This window comes from Cervus elaphus, chromosome 33 (genome assembly GCF_910594005.1).
Source record: "Cervus elaphus chromosome 33, mCerEla1.1, whole genome shotgun sequence".
In the NCBI taxonomy this organism is placed as follows: domain Eukaryota; kingdom Metazoa; phylum Chordata; class Mammalia; order Artiodactyla; family Cervidae; genus Cervus; species Cervus elaphus.
The window spans coordinates 33,253,821-33,278,471 of record NC_057847.1 but is presented as its reverse complement, the minus strand read 5'-3'; the positions used below and the strand labels follow the sequence as shown (position 1 = coordinate 33,278,471).

Here is a 24,651-nt window from a genome sequence, read left to right as displayed (position 1 = left end):
ACAAAGCAATATATTAAAGAATGAAACTAAAATATTGGGGCAAGAGTTGATTTGATTGACTGATATATTTTAATAAACTAAAAAAATTCAGGTGTATAAATATAAAAATATTATTAAATACCTAAATAATTTTGTCCTTAATTATTCATGCATCACTATGACTAATAATAATTTTTGCATAAGAAGCAAGACAATTTAGCATCATGTATTTCATTAGATCATCACATAGCTTATTTCAAGCTCCAGTCATATCAGTTGTTTCATTTACTGAGTTTAATTTGATAAACTTATTTTAAATGAAACATAGTAGAAATCAGTTTCTTAGGAAAATAAGAAAAGGAGAGATGCCATATTTGGGGTGATAGTGCCCAAATCTGATGTGATTACATCAAGTTCTGTGCTAAATAATTATCTACCTTTATTTTTTTTAATGGAAGCATTTTTGCCCTTTTAATCTTTATTCCTGGACCACGAGTTAAAAATCTGTGTTTTATTATTTAGCAACACTGTAGGGATGACTGTCTTTGCTTCCTTCTCTATAGTTCCCTTTGGAGATACACATGAATAGCTAAGAGAGAAAGACAGGCCCTAATATGTTCCTAAGTAGCAGATGATGCCTCAGACTTGAACATTCACAGCTAAATTGAATTCTACCTGTGTACTTCTATCATTCTTGTCAACCTGATCTAAAAGAAACAACAGGCATCTTCTACCTGCCATTTGATACCAATGTGTTTTTAGAACACATTTTTTGACTATCTGAAAACAAGAATAGATGAGGCAATTCCTTATGCTTCTGAGCTGTGTTTAAAGTCTATCAAGAACTCTAGGCCTTCTGGAATTACAATACAGTGTGATAAGTGGGCCAAAGGAAGTAAAAACCATTAATGACAAAGAGGGGAATGAGAATGAAACAATGAAGTCAGCTGAGTTATCTAGGCAGATCCAGATGATGTGAGCTATGCAAGCCTAACAAGTTGACCCATGGCCCCTCACCTTATCTCATGTGGCCATCTGTATTAAATGAATGAATAAGTCTTTATTTTATACTTCACTTTAAATGTGTGGATACACTTAGATTTCTTTGGATTCAAGATTTGAAAGCTGAAATCAAGTTATTATTTCCCTCCTTTTCCAAATATTTTGCCTAACATCCAGATTAAAAAGCTGTTTCTACTGTGTATACACAGAGCACACATTAAAATAAGCTTTTATTTTAAAACTTACAACACCCAGTTTAGGCCATGAGCAGAACACAGATTACCTATACCTGTTTCCTGAATCCTTTTCATATCCATCTGCAGGTCTCACATTTTTCTTCAAAATCTTTCTCACCTTTATCACTTCTCCATCTTCATGATCGCCATCTAGTTCTGACATCTATTACTACCAACTTGTACCATTGTCTTCCAATTGTCTCTATTTTAATTCATGTAAGATGAATTAATTTTCTTCAACTCTCATTTAAAGTTATTCAATGACTTTCCACTGATTATCAAGTATTTGCCTTACCTCGATGTTCAAATCACTCCTCAATCTACATGTCTAGTTTTAACTTCACTAGCCACCTAGCCTTCACGCCAATCCAACTAATGTAGTCACCATACGCTAATAACATTACCAGAGAATTGGCACACTCTTTGAATTTCCTTGTTCAATTCCTCCCCTTCTGAAACACTTTTCTTCTCACTAGCTGTATTTCAAGCAGCACTTTTGTCATGAAGCCTCACTTCCACTCAGTTTAGCCTCCAATATAGAGATGTTTCCTCTTTTGAATTCAAAAATCAGAATTCTAACACTGGTCAGGACTATAGAGATACTTTACTACTGCATTCTCATTTGGCAAATTAGAAAAATGAGCTAAGCCAGCTTCAGTTCATAATGTAGACTATGAGTGGCATCTAGTGCTTCTTCCACTCCACTGCACTAATTGTCCCTAGAGTCACTCCTACTTATCTGCTACCCAGATTGCTCTGTACTAGAGTTAACTGCATTCCCATAATCTTGACAGATGGTAGGCTTTTTCTTTTCTACTTCAGATAAAAAAAATATATTTGTGAATTCTCCAAGGCTTTGAGTACTTATAATATAGGACTATAAAAATGGTGATTGAATGAATGAAGTCAAGGTTAGCTTAGTATTTATTGATCAAAACAAATTTTAAATGTTATTTTTAGATATAGGGATAAGAATAAAGAACTGTACACAAAAGATGTGGGATTAGCTAATAAGTCTGAGGGGTTTCCTTTGAAACTGGGGGTTAGATTTGCATTCAAATTAACTCTATAATACATGACACAAGCAAGCGCTCTGCAGTAGCATGTTTCAAGATACATTTACAATGTTCGCATACATTTGGTACAGAGAAAAGGTTTATTTTTATAAGATAAAAGGACTTACTCTACAGAGGTCCATCTATTCTTAAAATTTCACTAAATTAGACAATGAAGGATGTGAGAAAGGACTCACATCCCAAGAGCCCCAAGCCCTCTCTCGGTTCAGCACAGAGAGAGGTGTATTAACTCTTTTCTGGCTCCAGGGAACTGCAGTAATTGGTTTCCAGGTGGTGAAGGCACTAGGCAGAACTGGACTAATCAACTGGAAAGAACAGATTGAGGTTTCAGGCTGCATCAAAGGAGGTGTAGAAGAAAGGAACTATCTTAATGAATTAACACTAGAGGTGCTTCTCACAACCGTTTTGCACAGCATCATCCTATAGAAATTCTGTATTTTAACACAACTCACTGTTATAGAAACTGTCTCTGGTTCGTTATCTCCTTTTTAAGTAAATCAACACAAAATGAGAAATTGACAAGTATGCAAATTAATGTTGGGAATTTTGATACATGCAGAAATGTCCTCTTGTCTAAATAAATTGCATTTGAACTTCAAATCAATACTACTCTTGGATTCTACTGCTTCTTTAATCAAAATACTGAAAAGACTGTGAATAAAAATCAAAAGTAGGCAAAGTAGAAATCACCCCTTTTAAAGTATGAAGAAAAGTATAAAATCTTTTAAAAACCTAATGTCTTCATTTGTGTTGTGGGATTTACTTAAGGTAGTTATTATTGAGAGATAAGACATATCAATCATCCAAACAAAAATTCGAACTTTTTCTCTCCCTCAGAAATAACTATCATCCTTGCACATTATCCCAAACTTTAAGAATAAACAAAATGTGGGGCTTCCCAAGTAGCTCACTGGTAAAGAAGCTGCCTGCTAATGCAGGAGAAACAGGAGATGTGGGTTTGATCCCTGGGTGGGGAAGATTCCCTGGAAGAGGAAATGGCGACCCACTCCAGCATTCTTGCCTGGGAAATCCCATGGACAGAGGAGACTAGTGAGCTACAGTCCATGGGGTCGCAAGAGTTAAACACAACGGAGCACATCAGGTTCGTTTTTATTTAGGCCTTCACTGTGCTGTCTTCTGAGACACTAAGAGGTTAGTTGGGAGTGATACATTCTATCAAGTCAGTTTATGCAGTAAATACACATGATATTTTATTTCTAGGTGGGTGTTCTTGTCTGTATAATTCAAATAAGTGGATCCTTTCAAATTTACTATTCCCATTTAAAACACAAATCACATTTGCTCAGTCAACTCTATCTTAATATGTTTTTGTTTTTTTGCATTTGGAAAATAACCCCTATAAACTTACACTTAATAAAACATGAGAATGACCACACAATCAATTCCAGTCTATGAAACCTGGGATTTTTACACTCCAGCATCTGCTCACACAGATCAACAAGACAAGAAGCCACTGCTGGTAACTTGATATTAATTTTTAGGACTCAGACCAATGTAGAAAATAGCAAGGGTCCTTTTAAATGACTCAAAGAGCATCATTCAACTTGACAAGTTAAAAATTTTATTAAACCATTCTGAACCAGGGTCCCCCCCCATCACCAATCAGATAGATAATCTCCCCATAAATGGATAACTTGATATATACACATCTGATCAGATTCAGTGAAACTTAATAAGGATATCAACAGCTGGGCTTCAAATCCACAGAGGGTAAATTCACAAAATATATTTTTCTCAAAAGAAAAGTTAAGGCAATTGAAAATAGGGGATTAGAATGTAAATATTATATTTTTCTTACTGTGGTACAATAGTACCCCTCCCAACCCCTCCCTCATCCCACTACACAAAGTCACAGTGAAAGGATGAAAGGAAGCAAAAGGGGTAATACAGTACCCATAATAAAGGGCTGAGGGGCGGAACCAGCGCTCCACCCCATCCAAGTTGGAGCAAGATTATCCTATACAAAATAGAAATATATAGTTTGTTATTAGTTAGAAATCTGATATGACAGAACAATTGGTGTTACTTTTTGTATATGATGCTCTCTGTCTGTTTCCCTATCAATCAAGACTTGAGTTCTTTTGAAAAAAAAGAAGGTATTTAAGATTTCCTAGATAAGGAAATTGAAAATACAAAATGTATTTTACTCAAGTTATTCATGACATCAATTCACTCAGTTCAATTTTACAAGTTAAAAAATTTGGACTGGAAATTTGAAATACAATAAATGTTTCAAAGCTGTCAGCCAGAAATGTGCATAAAACATGCAAAACATAAAGGGCAAAGTGATGATAATTTATTTCTCACTTTCTAACTTCTTATCAAGCACTATATGACATGCTTTACTTGGTAATATTGCATTAAAGCACATGCTTTGATAAAGCGACAAAACAACAAAAATAAAATGAGTCTGATTTACGCTTTGACATAGCCATTGTGATTTTATGCTACTAGGGGAAAAAAAAAATGAGAGTTTCTGAATATATTCAAAGCTCACTTCTAAATTATAATCATCATTATTATTTCCATCCTCACCAGCATATATGCTTATATTTTTAACAAAGTCAAAAATTCCAAACAGCAGAAACAAACACACACAAATAGAATCAATAATCAGGTTACTTTGTCTTTACAATGCCAAATACATGTTGAAACCATCAGCCATTTTAGGGTTGTATACATGCTGTCATTATGAGGCAAGGACTTTATTCATAAATGTAATAATTTAAATGATGACTTCATCTCCTATCAGTATCTCTAATGAGTTTATGTTTTTCAAACTTCAAGTTTCAAAAATTGGCCTCCCCTACAGCATAAAAAACATTATTGATCAAAATTATAGAGAAGGTCCTTTCTATAAAAATTACAGGCCCACAGGGCCAGTATTGCTTTGGAAGTAAGGTGTTAAATATGAAAATGTCTGGCCTTTGGATTCATGGATTTAATCAACTTACAAAAGGTCAAACCTGAAATAATTATAAGAGCCTCAGATCTTTAGAACTGTTCAGATTTCAGAAAACTTTTCAAATGTGCATGCATGCTAAGTGGTTTCAGTCATTTTCAAATCTTTGCGACCCTATGGACTTGTAGCCCATCAGGCTCATCGGTCCATGGGGATTCTCCAGGCAAGAATAGTGGATGGGTGGCCACTCCCTTCTCCAGGGGATCTTCCCAACCCAGGGATCAAACCCAGGTCTTAAGTCTCCTGCATTGGCAGGTGAGTTCTTTTCCAGTAGCACCACCTGGGAAGCCCCTGTTCAAATGTGACTTCTAATCAAATGTTTTAAAAAAATATTAAAAAAATCCTTTCAAGTAGAATATATAAAAATGATATTTTTCTCTATTTTAAGTGGAAAATAAACTTTATTTTCACATATCCTGAAGAGAATTTCAGTAACATTTTAGTAAAAATGTGAGGATCTCATAAGACTAGTGGCTCAGATGGCAAAGAGTCTACCTGCAATGCAGACCTGGGTTCTATCCCTGGGTTCAGAAGATCCCCTGGAGAAGGGAATGGCAACCCACTCCTGTATTCTTGCCTGAAGAATCCCATGGGCAGAGGAGCCTGGCAGGCTGCAGTCCATAGGGTCACACAGAATTGGACATGACTAAAGCAACTTAGCACTTATATATAATCTTAAAGTCGATATTACTGTTTATATAAATTAAGATTAATACAGTTACAGGTTGAGGTTATATTAATATAACTTTTTAAAAACTTTGAAATTTAGTTAACTTTTAATATCTACCCTTGAACATTTAAATAAGGCTAACTTTGGCATTGTACAGACAAAATTTTGACAACTTAAATTTTTTTCTTTTTTATTTAGGCATGATTCATATTATTTTCAGTAAAACTCATTGAACACAGCTTAGACCATCACAAATGAGAACCACATGATGTAGGATTATTTTAGTTAATTATTATCATCATCATCATGACACATAGTACTTTAATATTGCATCTGCTTTTTTGTGTACAGGTTTGCAAGGAAACTCCCAAAATGGATTAAGAAATAAAGTCATTTTAATGAGCACAGCAGATAAATGATATTATATCATTTCAAAGGAGGCCTAAGTTCTCTTGCATATCACCTAGAAGTAAATATGCAACAGATAAAAAGATAAAGTAGCAATTTTGCAAGGAGTTGCCATTCCTTTTGCATGCATGAGTTTTCCTGTTTTAAAATTTAGTTTAATTTTGGCTATATACAATGCTTCATGTTCTTTCACGGTTCTTACCCTCATCCCTTCAAATCGTGATAAGGCTCTTAGAGGTCTCAGAGCTCTTAGTGTCCTGAGAGATTTGATGGCACCAAGTTCTGAGTAACCCAAGGCATTTGCTGTTAAACTGACCAATGAAACCTGAAAGCATACAAAAATAAATAAATAAAAATAGAATTACTGCCATTCAATTTGTAGTATTCTGTAGCAAAATTATAATTTATTACAATTTTATTTTATTGAAGTATGGTGGCTCAGATGGCAAAGAATCTACCTGCAATGAAGAAGACCTGGGTTCTATCCCTGGGTTGGGAAGATCCCCTAGAGAATGGAATGGCTACCCACTCCAGTATTGCCTGGAGAATCCGTGGACAAAGGAGCCTGGCAGGCTACAGTCCATGGGGTTGCAAAGAGTCGGACAAGAGTGAGTGACTAACACTTCCACACACAGTTGAATTGCAATGTTGTAACAATTAACAGTTTTTATTTATAATTATTCATAAGATAAATGCTTACATGTTTTTAGTAAACCACTTAAAATTTTAAGGAAATATTTTTAGTTTAATACAAAGAAAGTAGCTTTCATGATGTTATCTAAAGCTAGTTGAATAAAAAACAATAAATGTCATGTGATTTATTAATCCCACAAGTAGTTAGAAAACCTAAATAAAAACTGATTTTCAAAAGGAAGAAAGCCAGGTACAAGAAAATGTCATTGATCATCCTTCCTTTATTAAGTTGCTGCTGAATTTAGAGATTTGCCAATGGCCTGAAGCGACTTAGCAGCAGCAGCAGCAGTAATAAAATGTAAAAACTGCAAATGTATCAGAAAAGGCAAGCAATCTATATCCTGTGTTGGTTGGTATTTTCAATTAATGATAATTGATACCCTCAGAAATTAATGCACTAAGTCACATTAGTTTTGAGGTTGATTTTTTGGCAGTGATTTTTTTTGTGTCTTGCTAATACTTTGTGTTTTCACTTGCCTAAAGTTTATTTCTATATAAATAATGTAACTTAAAAGTAATTCCATCATGAAATTTACTCAAATTTTTAATACTAATTTAGAGCCTCCTGCCATGGTACTTGACCCAAAATGGCCAGTCAATATTTATTAAATAAACTAACTAAACTTAATTTGCATGAAATACGCAATAACTAAGAAATAAAATTTTAGGTGTCTAATTCTTTAAATAAAGACCAAAACTCTGTATCCAAATAGAATTTCTTGGGTTTGAGAATAGAATATTGGATAGTACCAAATAAACTAAACACTATTTTTGCAAAATTTTCTATATCTTAGTGTATTAAGTTGGCACTTTTTACTTTGAGATGTGGTATAATTCTTTTTGTCTTTTTTTTAGATTGATACACTTATCCTTAAGAAATAATTAAAATAGAACCTTGAAAAATGAAAGTATTATTGTTGCAAAACTACAAAATTCTCTATAGAATATTTTCCTAAACTATTTTGGAAATGGCTATTAAAAACCAACTTACAATAACAAAATCATTATTCTTCCACTAAAAAGTTCAGACATGTAATAAGTATAATAAAGAAAAGTAAAGCTTAGAAATTTTCTAAAAGTTTAAATTACATTTAGATTTAAAGCCTAATTTGAAAGTTTTTGAGGAGTTGAAATATGAGATAACTTCTAGTGTTTGTAATATCAATAGCAGAAACTTTTTTCTCTTTGTGAAATGCTGAAGCAATTATTCATTTGAGGTTTCTTTTTTTAATTGAAGTATAGTTGATTTTAGTACTCTATTAGTTTCAAGTTTACAACATAGTGGTTCAAAATTTTTATAGATTATATTCCATTTAAAGTTATTATAAAGTATAGGCTATATTCCCTGTGCTATACAATATATACTTGTGACTTACTTATTTTATACATAGTAGTTTGTACCTCTTAATCCTCTACCCCATCTTGCCCCTCCCCCATTCCCTCTCCTCACTGGTAACCACTAATTTGTTCTCTACATCTGTGAGATCTATTTTGTTATATTCACTAGTTTGCTTTATTTTGTAGATTTCACATTTAAGTGATAACATACAGCACTTGTCAAACTTATTTCACTAAGCATAACAACTTCCAGGTCTATTCATGTTGTTACATATAGCAAAAATCTCATTCTTTTTTATGGCTGAGTAGTATTCTGTTTAGCAGTATTCTAAATCATCTCTTGATGGATACTTAAGCTGCCTCCACATCTTGGTGATTGTAAATAATACTGCTATGAACATTGGGGTGCATGTACCTTTTTAAATTAATGTTTTCATTTTCTCCAGATATATACCTAGGAGCGGAACTGCTGGGTCATGTGGTAGTTCTGTTTTTAGTTTTTTTGCAGAACCTCCATACTGTTTTCTACAGTGACTGCACCAATTTACATTCCCACTAACAGTGTACAACTGTTCCCTTTTCTCCACATTTTTCATTTGTGGCCCTTTTGATGATAGCCTCTCTGACAGGAGTGAGGTCATATCTCTTTGTGGTTTTGATCTTCATTTCCCTGATGATTAGTGATACTAAGCATCTTTTCATGTTTCTAATGGCCATATGGATTTCCTCTTTGGATAAATGTCTATTCAGTTCTTCTGCCCATTTTCTAATTGGGATGTTTGCTATTTATGTATGTAGAATATGAGCCACTTATCACTCTTTTGAGGTTGTTTTATTTTTTTTTCTAATTTACTCATTTCATAGTAACGTTAAGCTTCCCAAATAGCTCTGGATTTGCCTTTGTTCAACAGAATTAAAGAGATACTGCATGGCTCTTAGTTCTACAAATACTTTCCATAATAAAATGGAGTAGTTCTGCTGGATTATCATTTTAGGAGAATAAAATGCCTATGAAGTCTGTGGTATTTTGAAAATACATTTTTAAAGCTGAAAATATGCCAAACATAAAGCATGATGTTTGCCTTTAACAAATCTCAAAGACAGCTACTTGCTTTGGGCTGATGAAGTATTAATTGTTGAATACACCAACTCTGTGAAGGGCTGTTGGTATATTATGGGCTTGCCATAAATCTAGTTATGTTCTAGAGTAACTCCCATCACTGCATGAAGTAGAGTTTTTTCACTATTTCCCATACATCTTACTTTCTATAACTTAGTTACAAGCTACACAATATACTCTTTAAAAATATCCTTTAAGAAAATAAAAAAGAATTTTTAAAAAATTGATGGTAGCTTCCATCATCGTCACTGGTTTGTTTGTTTACTGAGTGCCTCTAACTCTTATGTACTAATATGATCATTTTATAGTGTCAGGAGCCAAGTAACTTAGTGGCACATAAAATCATTGGTGGGGCTTGGATTCCAACTCAACTCTGTTTGAATCATAATATTAATAAAAGTAACTTAAACATCATATCCTATTTCACCATTCTCTCTACATACTTCTGATATTTTCCCCCCAGATTTTTATCTTAGATAACCACCACAAATCCCATCCTCCCAATGCTAAATCAGTACTAAATTAGCTTATTTATATTATTACACTATTATGCAGTGAATTAGTTTAGTGTCTATTAAGTAGCATATCCTGTCAACATAACATTCACTATTTTGGAATTAGTTTAAAGATAAGACAAATTACCTTGAATGAAAGACAAAAATATGGAGGATACTTACATCAACAATTAAGAAGTCTAGCCAACACCAGGCATTGGTGAAATATGTTTGATAGCCATATGCCACCCATTTCAGAAGCATTTCCAGAATGAAAATGTAAGTGAAAACCTTGTCAGCGTATTCCAACATTGTTTTGATTGTCTTTCGCTGGTCAATATATATATCCTCAAATGCCTATAAAGAAAAGTTATGCATTTTAGTTTTCTGAAACTTTTATACTACAACTATTATAGGCTGTTCTCCCTGATTACATATTTTTTCCTGATTTTCACATACATAAAATGACATTTCATTGGAATATGAGGGTAGATAAAAAGTAGTTATTGATTTTTTTTCTTTCTTTCAAAGATCTTTTAATGAATCAGGAGAAAAGTTATGCTCTCTGTTGATCTAACTAAAAGGAAGAAATAAAGGCATAACTCTAAGGAATTAAAGTGACTTGTTCAGGAAATAGTTCTTGATGTCACGTCTTGATGCTGGTATCTCAACTTGAAGTTTTTTATTCTCTTTGTTTCATATCTTTTGCCTCCTCCTGTTGGCCTCTTTATTTTTTCCACAGAAAGGAGGTTGAAGAAATAAAATGGCTTGTATTTTTCATAAAGCAGAAATCATAATTGATCAATACATCACCTAATTTTACTATACAGTTGAGTTCATTTGTCCCCTTCATTTTGTTGACAGTTTATGTTTATCAGCAAAGATATGGTATAACAAAGATGGTAGGATGAAATTCCTTCTCATTTAGACTATAATATGTATTCTTCCTCTAATATGAACTTCAATGACACTTTATATCTAAGTCTATATTCATTTAAATGGTTAAAAAAACTATTTGTTATCTAAAGTAGCATGTAGATAAAATTTATTTCATCAGAGAAATATGCAGAAAAATATAGGCCTTATACATTTTTAAGTTAAATAAACCTAAGTTATTGTGTTTCAGTTGAGTACTGTATCATCTTTCCATCTCTGTCTGTCTATCTGTCTACATCTATTTTATGGCTTAAGTAGTCTATTTGTGTCAGCATTTTCCTAAAATGCTATCTATGTGCTATACTTCACATTTTTGTAAATGATTTTTATATAAATAGAAATTGATTCTGATGAAATGAACACCTTTATCCAGAGAGAAACCAATCCTTAAATGATTACTTAGGCACACTGCCCAGTATTTATTGTTACCAATATTCGCTGGTTTTGGAGTAACAAGAGAACACTGGATGCATTTCAAAAGGGACAGAGAAGTGGTCCCTAGGGACTTATCAACTGTCCATAAAGAGATAATAATAATATAATTCATAAATAAAATTCATCAGAACATAGAAATTATATTAATATATATACCCAAACCATAGGACTTTCTTTAACTGCTCTGTATTATCATGCTTACTTTGTTGTTAAAATATGAGTAATTAAATACTCATGTCCTTTGGTTATCATGAATAAATTAGAGGGACAGGTTTTCTGGATTACTTAATAATAAATGAAAATTAAGAACTAGTTAATTAGAAATGTGTGAATACATAATAAAAGTAAATGCAGAACTGCATATTTATACATTGTCTATAGTCTGGAAGATATGAAGTGGTGTTACTAAAAATGCCTTGGAGATAGGTAGAAAGATACGAGTGGATGTGTGGGTGGGTGGATGGATATAGTGATGTATGCATGTTTAAGGAAGAAGTCATAAATAGAAATAACAGTTCTGGGGTTATCAAACAGAGATTAACAGCTGATTCCATGGAAATGGAAATGGCTATACAGTGAGGGTTCAGGAAAAATAATGCATTGGATAGTAAAAGAATGCAACAGAAAGGATTACTAAGTCATCAGTATTAGGTGACTCTAAAACTTAGTATTATGGCACTTTTGCTTAATACTCACTCACCAGTGCACCACTACTAAGGAGAATCATGAAAACAATGAAGGTCTCAAACCAGTTATGTTCAACTATTCGGAAACATGTTCTTCTCAGATTCCACCACTGTTTTCCTCTCCCTTCTTCCACACTGATTTGACAACATTTGAATCTTTGTACACAGCCTGCAAATATAATGTTCAGACAGGAGCAGATAAATAACTTCTCCTGCCTAAGTGATACCCTCTGGTATGTTCTGGATTCATTTTCTCAGGAATATTGCCATCTCCATCTTGCTGGGCTAACTCTGTAAGCCTAGGGTAGTAGGAACACATGCAAAAGTGATGTGAAGTTGTGAAAACTATTCAGTCCCTTATTTCCATGGGAAATACTAATCATAGAGAAAACAAAGCAATAAGTGTGGATTTTTGTCCATTCTGCGCCAGGCTCAACTAGGTACTGTGCAGGCATCAGGAATGGGGCAGTGCTTATTTCCTGTTCCACCCAAGTATTGGAAAGTGATGTTTTCATGAAAAAGAAAAATGTGCTTGCAATTCACTTGATAATAATATAAAAATTATTTTTAAAGCAAATGTTGTGTATGAGAATTTTGACGAATGTTTAAGATGCTGACTTCTTGCAAAATCACCATTCTATCTGAAAAATTATAGTCATTCATTCTGACTACATTAAATGATCTTTTCTCCATGTTCATGGTTCCTTACACATGGTAAGGATAACCAAAATATAATGAGAGATTTTACATATGTTAGCTTATGAGAAGTAATTAAAATAGATTGACTACAATGTACTACTCTGTTCTGAGTTGTCCATTTTGGGTGATCAACAGCTTTAAAAAAAGAAGAAAAAAAAAAACAACAACCGCACTCTATAAATGTAAGATTAACACGGAGGTCATTTTTTTTTTTTTTTTTTGGTTTCTCTTATTTTTATTTATTTACTTTTTTTTTTTTTATTTATTATTTTTTTTTATTTTATTTTTTTTTTCCAGTGGGTTTTGTCATACATTGATATGAATCAGCCATGGATTTACATGTATTCCCAATCCCGATCCCCCCTCCCACCTCCCTCTCCACCCGATTCCTCTGGGTCTTCCCAGTGCACCAGGCCGGAGCACTTGTCTCATGCATCCCACCTGGGCTGGTGATCTGTTTCACCACTCTCACCACTACTATTCAACATAGTGTTGGAAGTTCTGGCCACAGCAATCAGAGCAGAAAAAGAAGTAAAAGGAATCCAGATAGGAAAAGAAGAAGTAAAACTCTCACTGTTTGCGGAGGTCATTTTTTTACCTTCAGTGAAGCAGGCTTCGGGTTCGAGGGTTTCCTCGGGCTCCGCCACGGGCTGCTCCTCGGCAGGCGCGCCGATGTCTACAGTGCTACCTTCAGATGAACTACTGCTCCCATTAAGCTTCTGACCGTGAGGTGGACATAAAAAGTAAATCACTTTAATTTGGTCACTAAGAAATAGTCTAGCAAGAAAACTGTGAACTGATTTTGGATTCTCCTTGAAATAAAGAGATTTTCAAGATTAGAGCAAAAGAGTGATTGAATAAGAGGAGGAAATAAGAAAATAATCTATGGTAACTCATTCACCATAATTTGCAGTGTATGAAACCAGACTGCTATATTTTGAGGTTACAAATGGCTATTAAAAATATATATATTCAAGCAAACCAATGTCTTATGAATTAGAAGAGACCCAAAAGGAAGGTTGAGGGAGAAGGAGTTAGTGTATTTGCTATCATTTTAGAGATGATAAAATTAAGGCTTAGACAGGGTAAGTAACTTGTCTAATGTCATATAACCAGTAAATGAGAAAACCAAGATTTGAATTATTCCTGAGCCCAGTGCCCACGTTCTGTCTTCTGGGCAACCACACTGTTTCTGAAATAAGAGAAACAGTGTATTCACATGCTTATAATTCTCTCCATTTAAAAGTGAAAATAATCCATAGGAAAAACCCCAAGGTGAGTCTAACAGATGAAGAGAATCTACAATTCAATCTTGAAGCGACATAAAAACAAAAGCATCTATCCATAACGTAAACCAATAATGGAATTTTACAATGATATAAATATTCAGTATCTTCATGGAAATAATTTCATCAGATGCAAAAACTAACCTTTGGGTAGCTGTAGACATCAGTTCCTGTTTAATCTTTGTTTACAATAATTCTTCCAAATAAATTATACACTTGTTAGAAAGCAAATGGCATAATAGTAACTTAAGCACAAGCAATAATAAAACATTTTGGTATAATATTACTTTAACTCAGAGAAATTTTTTAAAAGAACTACTTGAAAAGTCTTTAAAATTTTGAGGCAATCCTGCTCTTGCTTATCATAGTCCTTCACACATAGTGCCAAATATCAGACTCTATATCAAACTTTGTATCCATTACTAAATATCACTATTGGTCACCCAGACTTCAGTTTTTCAATTAGCAACTGTGATTGCTAAGATGAAAAGACGTGAACCTAAAATGATATAAAATTTGTTTTTGTCTGTTGATTGCCACACTAAATATCCTCCTTGTTGTGTCTTGCCTGTGTTGTTGTTCAGTTGCTGAGTTGTGTCTGACTCTGCAATCCCATGGACTGCAGCATGCTAGGCTTCCCTGTCTATCACCAACTCCCGGAGCTTGCACCAACTCATGTCCATCGAGCTGGTGATGCCACCCAACCATCTCATCCTCTGTCGTCCCCTTCTCCTCCTGCCCTCAATCTTTCCCAGCATCAGGGTCTTTTCCAATGAGTCAGTTCTTAGCATCAGGTGGCCAAAGTATTGGAGCTTCAGCTTCAGCATCAGTCTTACCAATGAATATTCAGGGTTGATTTCGTTTAGGATTGACTGGTTTGATCTCCTTGCAGTTCAAGGGACTCTCAAAGAGTCTTCTTCAGGACCAAATTAAAAAAGTATCAATTCTTCAGAGCTTAGACTTCTTTATGGTCCAACTCTCACATTCGTACTAGAATGACTACTAGAAAAACCATAGCTTTGACTATATAGACCTTTGTTGGCAAAGTGACGTCTCTGCCATTTAATACGCTATGTCTTGCCTAGATGATGATAAAATAAACTGATATTTTTTCCTTAGTGTATAGTTATTCCAGGTCTTACTGGGTCAGACTTTCTTCAGATGAGAGCTGTTGCCAGTATATCCATCTTTATTCTTAAGATGGGCAAAATAAAGGACAGAATGGTATGGACATAACAGAAGCAGAAGATATTAAGAAGAGGTGGCAAGAAGACACAGAAGAACTGTACAAAAAAAGGTCTTAAGGACCCAGATAACCACAATCGTATGATCACTCACCTAGAGCCAGACATCCTGGAGTGTGAAGTCAAGTGGGCCTGAGGAAGCATCATGATAAATAAAGCTAGTGGAGGTGATGGAATTCCAGCTGAGCTATTTCAAAATCTAAAAGATGATGCTATGAAAGTGCTACAGTCAATATGCCAGCAAATACAGAAAACTCAGTAGTGGCCACAGGGCTGGAAAAGTTCAGTTTTCATTCCAATCCCAAAGAAGGGCAATACCAAAGAGTGTTTAAAGTACCACACAATTGTGCTCACCTCACATGCTAGCAAAGTAATGCTCAAAATTCTTCAAGCTAGGCTTCAACAGTATATGAACCAAAAACTTTCAGATGTACAAGCTGAAACTAGGAAAAGCAGAGGAACCAAAGATGAAATTGCCAACATTTGTTGGATCATAGAAAAACAAGGGAATTCCAGAAAAACATCTGCTTCATTGACTATGCTAAAGCCTTTAACTGTGTGAATCACAACAAACTGTGGAAAATTCAGAGAGAGATGGATTACCAGACCACCTTGCCTTCCTCCTGAGAAATCTGTATGCAGGTCAAGAAGCAACACTGAGAACAGGATGTGGAACAATGGACTAGTTCCAAATTGGAAAAGGAGTATATCAAGGCTGAATATTGTCACCCTGCTTATTTAACTTCTATGCAGAATATATCATGCAAAATGCTGGGCTGGATGAAGCACAAGCTGGAATCAAGGTTGCTAGAAGTATCAATAATCTCAGATATGCAGATGACACCACACTTATGGCAAAAATCAAAGAGGAACTAAAGAGCCTCTTGATGAAGGTAAAAGAGAAGAGTGAAAAAGTTGGCTTAAAATTCAGCATTCAGAAAACTAAGATTGTGGCAGCTGGTCCCCCATCAATTTATGGCAAATAGGTGGGGAAACAATGGAAACAGTGACAGACTTTATTTTCTTGAGCTCCAAAAATCACTGCAGACAGTAACTGCAGCCATGAAATTAAAAGACACTTGCTCCTTGGAAGAAAAGCTATAACAAACCTAGGAAGTGTATTAAAAAGCAGAGACATCACTTTGCAGACAAATGTCTGTCTAGTCAAAGCTATGGTTTTCCAGTAGTCATGTATAAAGGTGAGAGCTGAACCATAAAGAAGGCTGAGCACTGAAAGATTGATGCTTTTGAACTGCGCTGTTGGAGAAGACTCATGAGAGTCCTTTGGACAGCAAGGAGATCAAACCAGTTAATCCTAAAATAAATCAACCCTGATTTGGCCACAGCAATCAGAGCAGAAAAAGAAATAAAAGGAATCAAATAGGAAAAGAAGAAGTGAAACTCTCGCTGTTTGCAGATGACATGATCCTCTACATAGAAAACCCTAAAGACTCTACCAGAAAATTACTAGAGCTAATCAATGAATATAGTAAAGTTGCAGGATATAAAATTAACACACAAATCCCTTGCATTCCTATACACTGACAATGAGAAAACAGAAAGAGAAATTAAGGAAACAATACCATTCACCATTGCAACAAAAAGAATAAAATACTTAGGAGTATATCTACCTAAAGAAACAAAAGACCTATACATAGAAAACTATAAAACACTGATGAAAGAAATCAAAGAGGACACAAACAGATGGAGAAACATACCGTGTTCATGGATTGGAAGAATCAATATTGTCAAAATGGCTATTCTACCCAAAGCAATCTATAGATTCAATGCAATCCCTATCAAGCTACCAACGGTATTTTTCACAGAACTAGAACAAATAATTTCACAATTTGTATGGAAATACAAAAAACCTCAAATAGCCAAAGTAATCTTGAGAAAGAAGAATGGAACTGGAGGAATCAACCTGCCTGACTTCAGACTCTACTACAAAGCCACAGTCATCAAGACAGTATGGTACTGGCACAAAGACAGAAATATAGATCAATGGAACAGAATAGAAAGCCCGGAGATAAATCCACGAACCTATGGACACCTTATCTTCGACAAAGGAGGCAAGGATATACAATGGAAAAAAGACAACCTCTTTAACAAGTGGTGCTGGGAAAACTGGTCAACCACCTGTAAAAGAATGAAACTAGAACACTTTCTAACACCATACACAAAAATAAACTCAAAATGGATTAAAGATCTAAATGTAAGACCAGAAACTATAAAACTCCTAGAGGAGAACATAGGCAAAACACTCTCCAACATGAAGCACAGCAGGATCCTCTATGACCCACCTCCCAGAATATTGGAAATAAAAGCAAAACTAAACAAATGGGACCTAATGAAACTTAAAAGCTTTTGCACAACAAAGGAAACTATAAGCAAGGTGAAAAGACAGCCCTCAGATTGGCAGAAAATAATAGCAAATGAAGCAACAGACAAAGGGTTAATCTCAAAAATATACAAGCAACTTTCCTGACGCTCAAGTCCAGAAAAATAAATGACCCAATCAAAAAATGGGCCAAAGATCTAAACAGACATTTCTCCAAAGAAGACATACAGATGGCTAACAAACACATGAAAAGATGCTCCACATCACTCATTATCAGAGAAATGCAAATCAAAACCACAATGAGGTACCATTACACGCCAGTCAGGATGGCTGCTATCCAAAAGTCTACAAGCAATAAATGCTGGAGAGGGTGTGGAGAAAAGGGAACCCTCTTACAATGTTGGTGGGAATGCAAACTAGTACAGCCACTATGGAAAACAGTGTGGAGATTTCTTAAAAAACTGTAAATAGAACTGCCATATGACCCAGCAATCCCATTTCTGGGCATACACACCGAGGAAACCAGATCTGAAAGAGACAGGTGCACCCCAATGTTCATCGCAGCACTGTTTCTAATAGCCAGGACATGGAAGCAACCTAGATGCCCATCAGCAGACGAATGGATAAGGAAGTTGTGGTACATATACACCATGGAATATTACTCAGCCGTTAAAAAGAATTCATTTGAATCAGTTCTAATGAGATGGATGAAACTGGAGCCCATTATACAGAGTGAAGTAAGCCAGAAAGATAAAGATCAATACAGTATACTAACACATATATATGGAATTTAGAAAGATGGTAATGATAACCCTATATGCAAAACAGAAAAAGAGACACAGATGTACAGAACAGACTTTTGAACTCTGTGGGAGAAGGCGAGGGTGGGATGTTTCGAGAGAATAGCATCGAAAAATGTATATTATCTATAGTGAAACAGATCATCAGCCCAGGTGGGATGCATGAGACAAGTGCTCTGGCCTGGTGCACTGGAAAGACCCAGAGGAATCGGGTGGAGAGGGAGGTGGGAGTGGGGATCAGGATGGGGAATACATGTAACTCCATGGCTGATTCATGTCAATGTATGACAAAACCCACTTCAATACTGTGAAGTAATTAGCCTTCAACTAATAAAAATAAATGAAAAAAAAAATCAACCCTTAATATTCATTTGAAGGACTGATGCTGAAGCTGAAGCTTCAATACTCTGGCCACCTGATGTAAAGAGCCGATTCATTGGAAAAGACTCTAATGCTGGGAATAATTGAGAGCAGGAGAAGAAGCGGGCCACAGAGGATGAGTTGGTTGGATGGCATCACTGACTCAATGGACATGAGTTTGAGTGAACTGGGAGTTAGTGAAGAACAGGGAAGCCTGGCATGCTGCAGTTCCATGGGGTTGCAAAGAGCTGGACACAACTGAGTGACTGAACAACAACATTCTTAAGAATATTCTTAAAAATTAGCTACTCTTGTTTTAAAATCAAGTTTTATAATATATTACCAGTTATTATACTTCAAGGTATATTTCCCCTTTAATGCATACAGTTTGGAATCAATCTGGGAGAAATTTTTAAAGGATATAAAAGATTATTAAATGCCCATTATTAGTACTACAATGGAAGATGTGCTGTTAGAAAGTTCCCAGGTTTACACAAGTGATTCTTTAGATGTTTATAAATTAATTTCCAAACACAATTTAAGCAATATAAGTATATCCCATGGTTTGTTTGGACTATGGCAGGAAAGCAGAAGTATGTCTAGTGTCACTGAAACTCAACATATCCCACTTAAAGGCATGACTTCTTTTTCCTCTCTTAAATGTACTTTTTAAACTAAGTTCCTGATTCTGTTTGAAATATCTTTCAGCATATTTCAAAATCATCCTAGACTCAAAATCATCTTGCTTACTCTAATTTATTTCAAATATTGACAGTGAAGTCAAATTTAATTATACCTTTGAAATACTCTGCTCTCAGTTTCATCTTCCTGATTCCTAGGAATGCTCTATTCACTCTTGTCACTTCTTTTTTGGACAGCTATAAATAATAAATTCACCATTTATTCTAGCCTTACCTAATATTAGACCCCTGTGAACCACAAAGGCCTGAATTATGCCAGTTACCCAATAAATATTTGGTGAACGAATGAGTGCCTCTGCTTCAGTTATTACTACCAAATGAAGTTTCTGTCTCCAGCTTGGCTTTCCAACCAAATTTCCCAGATCTGTCTTTCACAGAAACTGTACTTTAGTCATGGTGAACTTCTTTAATGTTCTCTGGATTTTAGTAATAGAGTGGTTTTTGCCCATCATTTTGGATGAATAATAATTACTCTATCCTCACCACTTTATCTGCACAACTCTTTGGGCACAGACCGCTTTTTATCTAGCCCACTTCCATGCTAATTGACTTACCAAACTAAAAATGCTTGGCATTTTCGCTGTAAAACACAGTGACCGATACCAGTAATATGCTATTTTCTCAGTTATATGCTATTTTCTACAGTTGCCTACACTGTAGTACATCTCTGCTTCCACCTGGTGAGTTGTATGCTTATCAAAAATAATCTGTTTGTTTTCAAATCAATCTGTACTATTGTAAATTAATGTATTATAATTATGGAATTTACTCTTGCTTAATTTGATAAAATGAGTTTGAAAACAAAGTTACTGTATTCATAAAAACTAAATTGAAATTACTGCATAAAATTAATAAAGGCACATCCCTCAAATGTATACAAACACATAAAGAAAAGCTTGTTGAAGTTGCTACGTAACACAGGGAGCCCAAACTGGTGCTCTGTGATGACCTAGAGTGGTGGGATGGGGGTAAGGAGGGAGGTTCAAGAAGGAGGAATATATGTATAATTATGGCTGATTCACATTGTTGTATGGCAGAAACCAACAACATTGTAAAGCAATTTTCTTCCAATTAAAAAACAAATTAAAACACAGCTTGTTGTAAAATTAGGTGTGAATAGGTTATTTTTTAAAAGTTACATCATGAGAAGCACTGAGCTGGAGGAAGCACAACCTGGAATCAAGATTGCTGGGAGAAATATCATAACCTCAGATATGCAGATGACACCACCCTTATGGTAGAAAGTGAAGAACTAGAGAGCCTCTTGATGAAAGTGAAAAAGGAGAGTGAAAAAGTTGGCTTAAAGCTCAACATTCAGAAAACTAAGATCATGGCATCCAGTCCCATCACTTCATGGCAAATAGATGGGGAAACAGTGGAAACAGTGGCTGACTTTATTTTTCTGGGCTCCAAAATCACTGAAGATGGTGACTGCAGTCATGAAATTAAAAGACACGTACTCCTTGGAAGGAAAGTTATGACCAACCTAGATAGCATATTAAAAAGCAGAGACATTACTTTGCCAACAAAGGTCCATCTAGTCAAGGCTATGGTTTTTCCAGTGGTCATGTATGGACGTGAGAGTTGGACTATAAAGAAAGTTGAGCACCAAAGAATTGATGCTTTTGAACTGCGGTGTTGGAAAAGACTCTTGAGAGTCCCTCGGACTGCAAGGAGATCCAACCAGTCTATCCTAAAGGAGATCAGTCCTGGGTGTTCAATGGAAGGACTGATGTTGAAGCTAAAACTCCAATATCTTGGCCACCTGATGCAAAGAGCTGAGTCATTTGAAAAGACCCTGATGCTGAGAGATTGAGGGCAGGAGGAGAAGGGGATGACAGAGGATGAGATGGTTGGATGGCATCACTGACTCGATGGACATAGGTTTGGGTGGACTCCGGGAGTTGGTGGTGGACAGGGAGGCCTGGCATACTGCAGTTCATGGGGTCGCAAAGAGTCGGACACGACTGAGTGACTGAACTGAACTGAAAAAGGGTATGCTGTTGTTCAGTTGCCCAGTCATGTCCGACTCTTTGTGACCCCATGGACTGCAGCACGTCAGGCCTCCCTGTCCCTCACCATCTCCTGGAGTTTGCCCAAGTTCACGTTCATTGCATTGGTGATGCCATTCAGCCATCTCATCCTCTGATGCCCTTTTCACCTTCTGCCATCAATCCTTCCCTGCATTAGGGACTTTTCCAATGCATCATCTGTTCGAATCAGATGACAAAAATACTGGAGTTTCAGCTTCAGCATCAGTCTTCCCAGTGAATATTTAGGGTTGATTTCCCTTAAGATTGACTGGTTTGACCTCCTTGCTGTCCACAGGACATTTAGGAGTCTTCTCCAGCACCACAGGGTGAAAGCATTAATTCTTTGGCATTCTGCCTTCTTTACAGTCCACCTCTCACAACCATACATGACCACTGGGAAGACCATAGCCCTAACCATATGGATCTTTGTCAGCAGAGTAATGTCTCTGCTTTTCAACACAACGTCTAGGTTTGTCATCACTTTCCTGCCAAGAAGCAATCATCTTCTGATTTCATGGATGCAGTCACCATACACAGTGATTTTGGAGCCCAAGAAAGAGGAAATCTGTTACTACTTCCACCTTTTCCCCTTCTATTTGCCATGAAGTAATGGGGGTGGACCCCATGATCTTAGTTTTTCTAATATTTAGTCTTAAGCCAGTTTTTCACTCTCCTCCTTCACACTCCTCATGAGTCTCTTTAGTTCCTCTTCACTTTCTGCCATTAGAGTGGTATCAGCCCCATATCTGAGGCTGTTGATGTTTCTCCCATCTGTCTTGATTCCAGCTTGTTACTCATCCAGCCTGGCATTTCTCATGATGTGCCCAACATATAAGTTAAACAAACAGGGCAACAGCAGGCAGCACTGTCGTATACCTTTCTCAGTTGTGAACCAATCAGTGTTCTATATGAGGTCTAACTGTTGCTTCTTGGCCCAAATACAGATTTCTCAGGAGACAAGTAAGATGGTCTGGTATTCCCATCTCTCTAAGAGCTTTCCACAGTTTGTCATGATCCACACAGTCAAAGGCTTCAGCATAGTTGACGAAAGAGAGAGAGAAATGTTTTTTCTGAAATTCCCTTGCTTTCTCTATAATCTAGCAAATGCTGGCAATTTGATCTCTAGTTCCTCTTCCTTTTTAAAACCCAGCTTGGACATCTGGAAGTTCTTGGTTCCCATAATGCTGACATCTAGCATGCAAGATTTTAAGTATGTCCTTACTAGCATGGGTGATGAGTGATGAGGATTGACTTTTTCCAGTCCTGTAGCCACTGCTGGGTCTTCCAGATTTGCTGACATAATGAATGCAAAACCTTGATGACATCATCCTTTAGGGATCTGAATAGCTCTGCTGAAATTTCATCGCATCCACTAGTTTTATTAACAACAGTGCTTCTTAAGGTCCACTTGACTTCGCACTCTAGACAGAATGTCTGGCTTTGGATGACTAACCACACCATTGTAGTATATGGGATATAAATTTCTGGAACAATGCTAAATTCAGAGTGCTTTATAAAGTTTTTTATAATCTTTGTCTTCTGAAAAAACCTAAACTAGAATCACAGATGATGAATTACAGATGTAGCTCATGATAAGCAATGATGTAGAACTTGAAACAATGAGCCCAGGCTTGAACAAGAGGCCCACAGAGATATTTTAATGTAAGTATGTATCATTTTTCAAAATGAAGCAGTTTAATATTTGGGATCCAGAAGGAGCATTTCAGGAATGGGACATGATTACAAATTAGATTTTTAAATTTAGTATTCATATATGGTTTAAATATGTCCCCAAAACAACATTTTGCAAAAGAAGCCTGGTAAGCCACACCCTGGCTGACCCCTGGGACAGACCCTGATTCTCACACTAGTGAGGGAAACTTGCCCCAACTTTAAATCATACTGACATCAGATAAAGTGACATGTGAATGTTAGAAAAAACAAACCACAGGCAGTGGACTCAGGCCAGCTCATCTACTCTAGATAAATTATGCTACCCCAAGAAAAATTTTAGTGTTTTTTCTTTAAGTTTGTACATAATGGAAATAAATAGAATTAGTGTGAAAAAGAAAAGAAAGACAAACAAAACTGATAGAGAAAGACTGAGCTGAGAAGCATGCCTAGACAACACAGAGGAGGCAGCAAGAGTTTAGACTGATGAACCAAATAAAGAACATTAGTAGGTAAATTTGAAATTAAAAAATAAATAATAAATGTATTAAACAAAAATAGATTAAATAACAGCATTAATAAACTGAACCCAAGCTTGTTGAGTCATTGGCATCATCTTATGATCCTACTGGTAATACTAAAGTTTGTATGTTTTATTGATTTTTTTTCCTAAGAACCACCTACTACACTAATATTACCTGCTACATTAATTTCTCTTTATTTATGTTCCCTTTGTTGTGTTGTTCTAGTTCTAATTTCTCAAATTAAGTTCTATGTCATGTTCTTTCATTCTTTCTTGGTCATCTGTGTTAACAGATATTCAGAGGGTGTTTGGTCCAATTTCATAGATTTTTGAGAGAAAAAGTTCTTAGTTTCTAAACAGTTATTAATATATTTTATTTTCTACTTAACCTAATATTTGCTTGGGAGGAAACTCTTAAATTCTCAAATGGTTATATTTTTTCTGTTATTTTATTATTAATTTCTAGTTTTAACTGCATTGTGATTAGACAATAACCCTAAATGACATCTTCTATCTTGAATTTACTGGGATAATAACCCCACAATGTTTGCTTGTTTGAATTTATTGAGGCTTACTTTGAAACCCAGTACATTATTAATTTATATAAATACACCATGGGCTATTGAAAATAAGAATTCTCTGTACATATAGTTTTTCTAGATAACATTTATAACATTTTACTATTTATATTATTCAAATGATCGACATCCTTATTTTTCTTTGATTCATTACAGACCAAAAGAATAGTATTAAAACTCTCACAACCACTATCCTTTTTCAGTGTATTTTTATATTTATCATTGTTGAAATCAAAGATAATGTGGTTCTGAATCCTTTATTTAGTTGGAGTAAAAACACTATTACTCATAAGGGAAGGAAAAGATTTTTAGACCTGAGATATTAATTCAGATAAACATGAGATATGAATTCAGATAAA

The 24,651-nt window shown here is 35.4% G+C and overlaps 1 protein-coding gene across 6 annotated transcripts in view; it reads right to left on the bottom strand.

Annotated features, from left to right (window-relative positions):
- The window catches only part of LOC122688411 (sodium channel protein type 1 subunit alpha), a 135,288-nt gene that overhangs the window by 14,468 nt on the left and 96,169 nt on the right, over nucleotides 1–24,651 (bottom strand). For 5 of the 6 annotated variants that reach the window (XM_043894402.1, XM_043894408.1, XM_043894406.1 and 2 more), the window contains exons 18-21: nucleotides 13,354–13,474; nucleotides 12,071–12,225; nucleotides 10,183–10,356; nucleotides 6,557–6,679 (exon numbers count right to left, since the gene is read on the bottom strand). In XM_043894402.1, the coding sequence (XP_043750337.1) occupies nucleotides 6,557–6,679; nucleotides 10,183–10,356; nucleotides 12,071–12,225; nucleotides 13,354–13,474 (573 nt within the window). The remainder of the gene's footprint in view (nucleotides 1–6,556; nucleotides 6,680–10,182; nucleotides 10,357–12,070; nucleotides 12,226–13,353; nucleotides 13,475–24,651) is intronic. The other variant, XM_043894405.1, reaches the window with a different exon arrangement.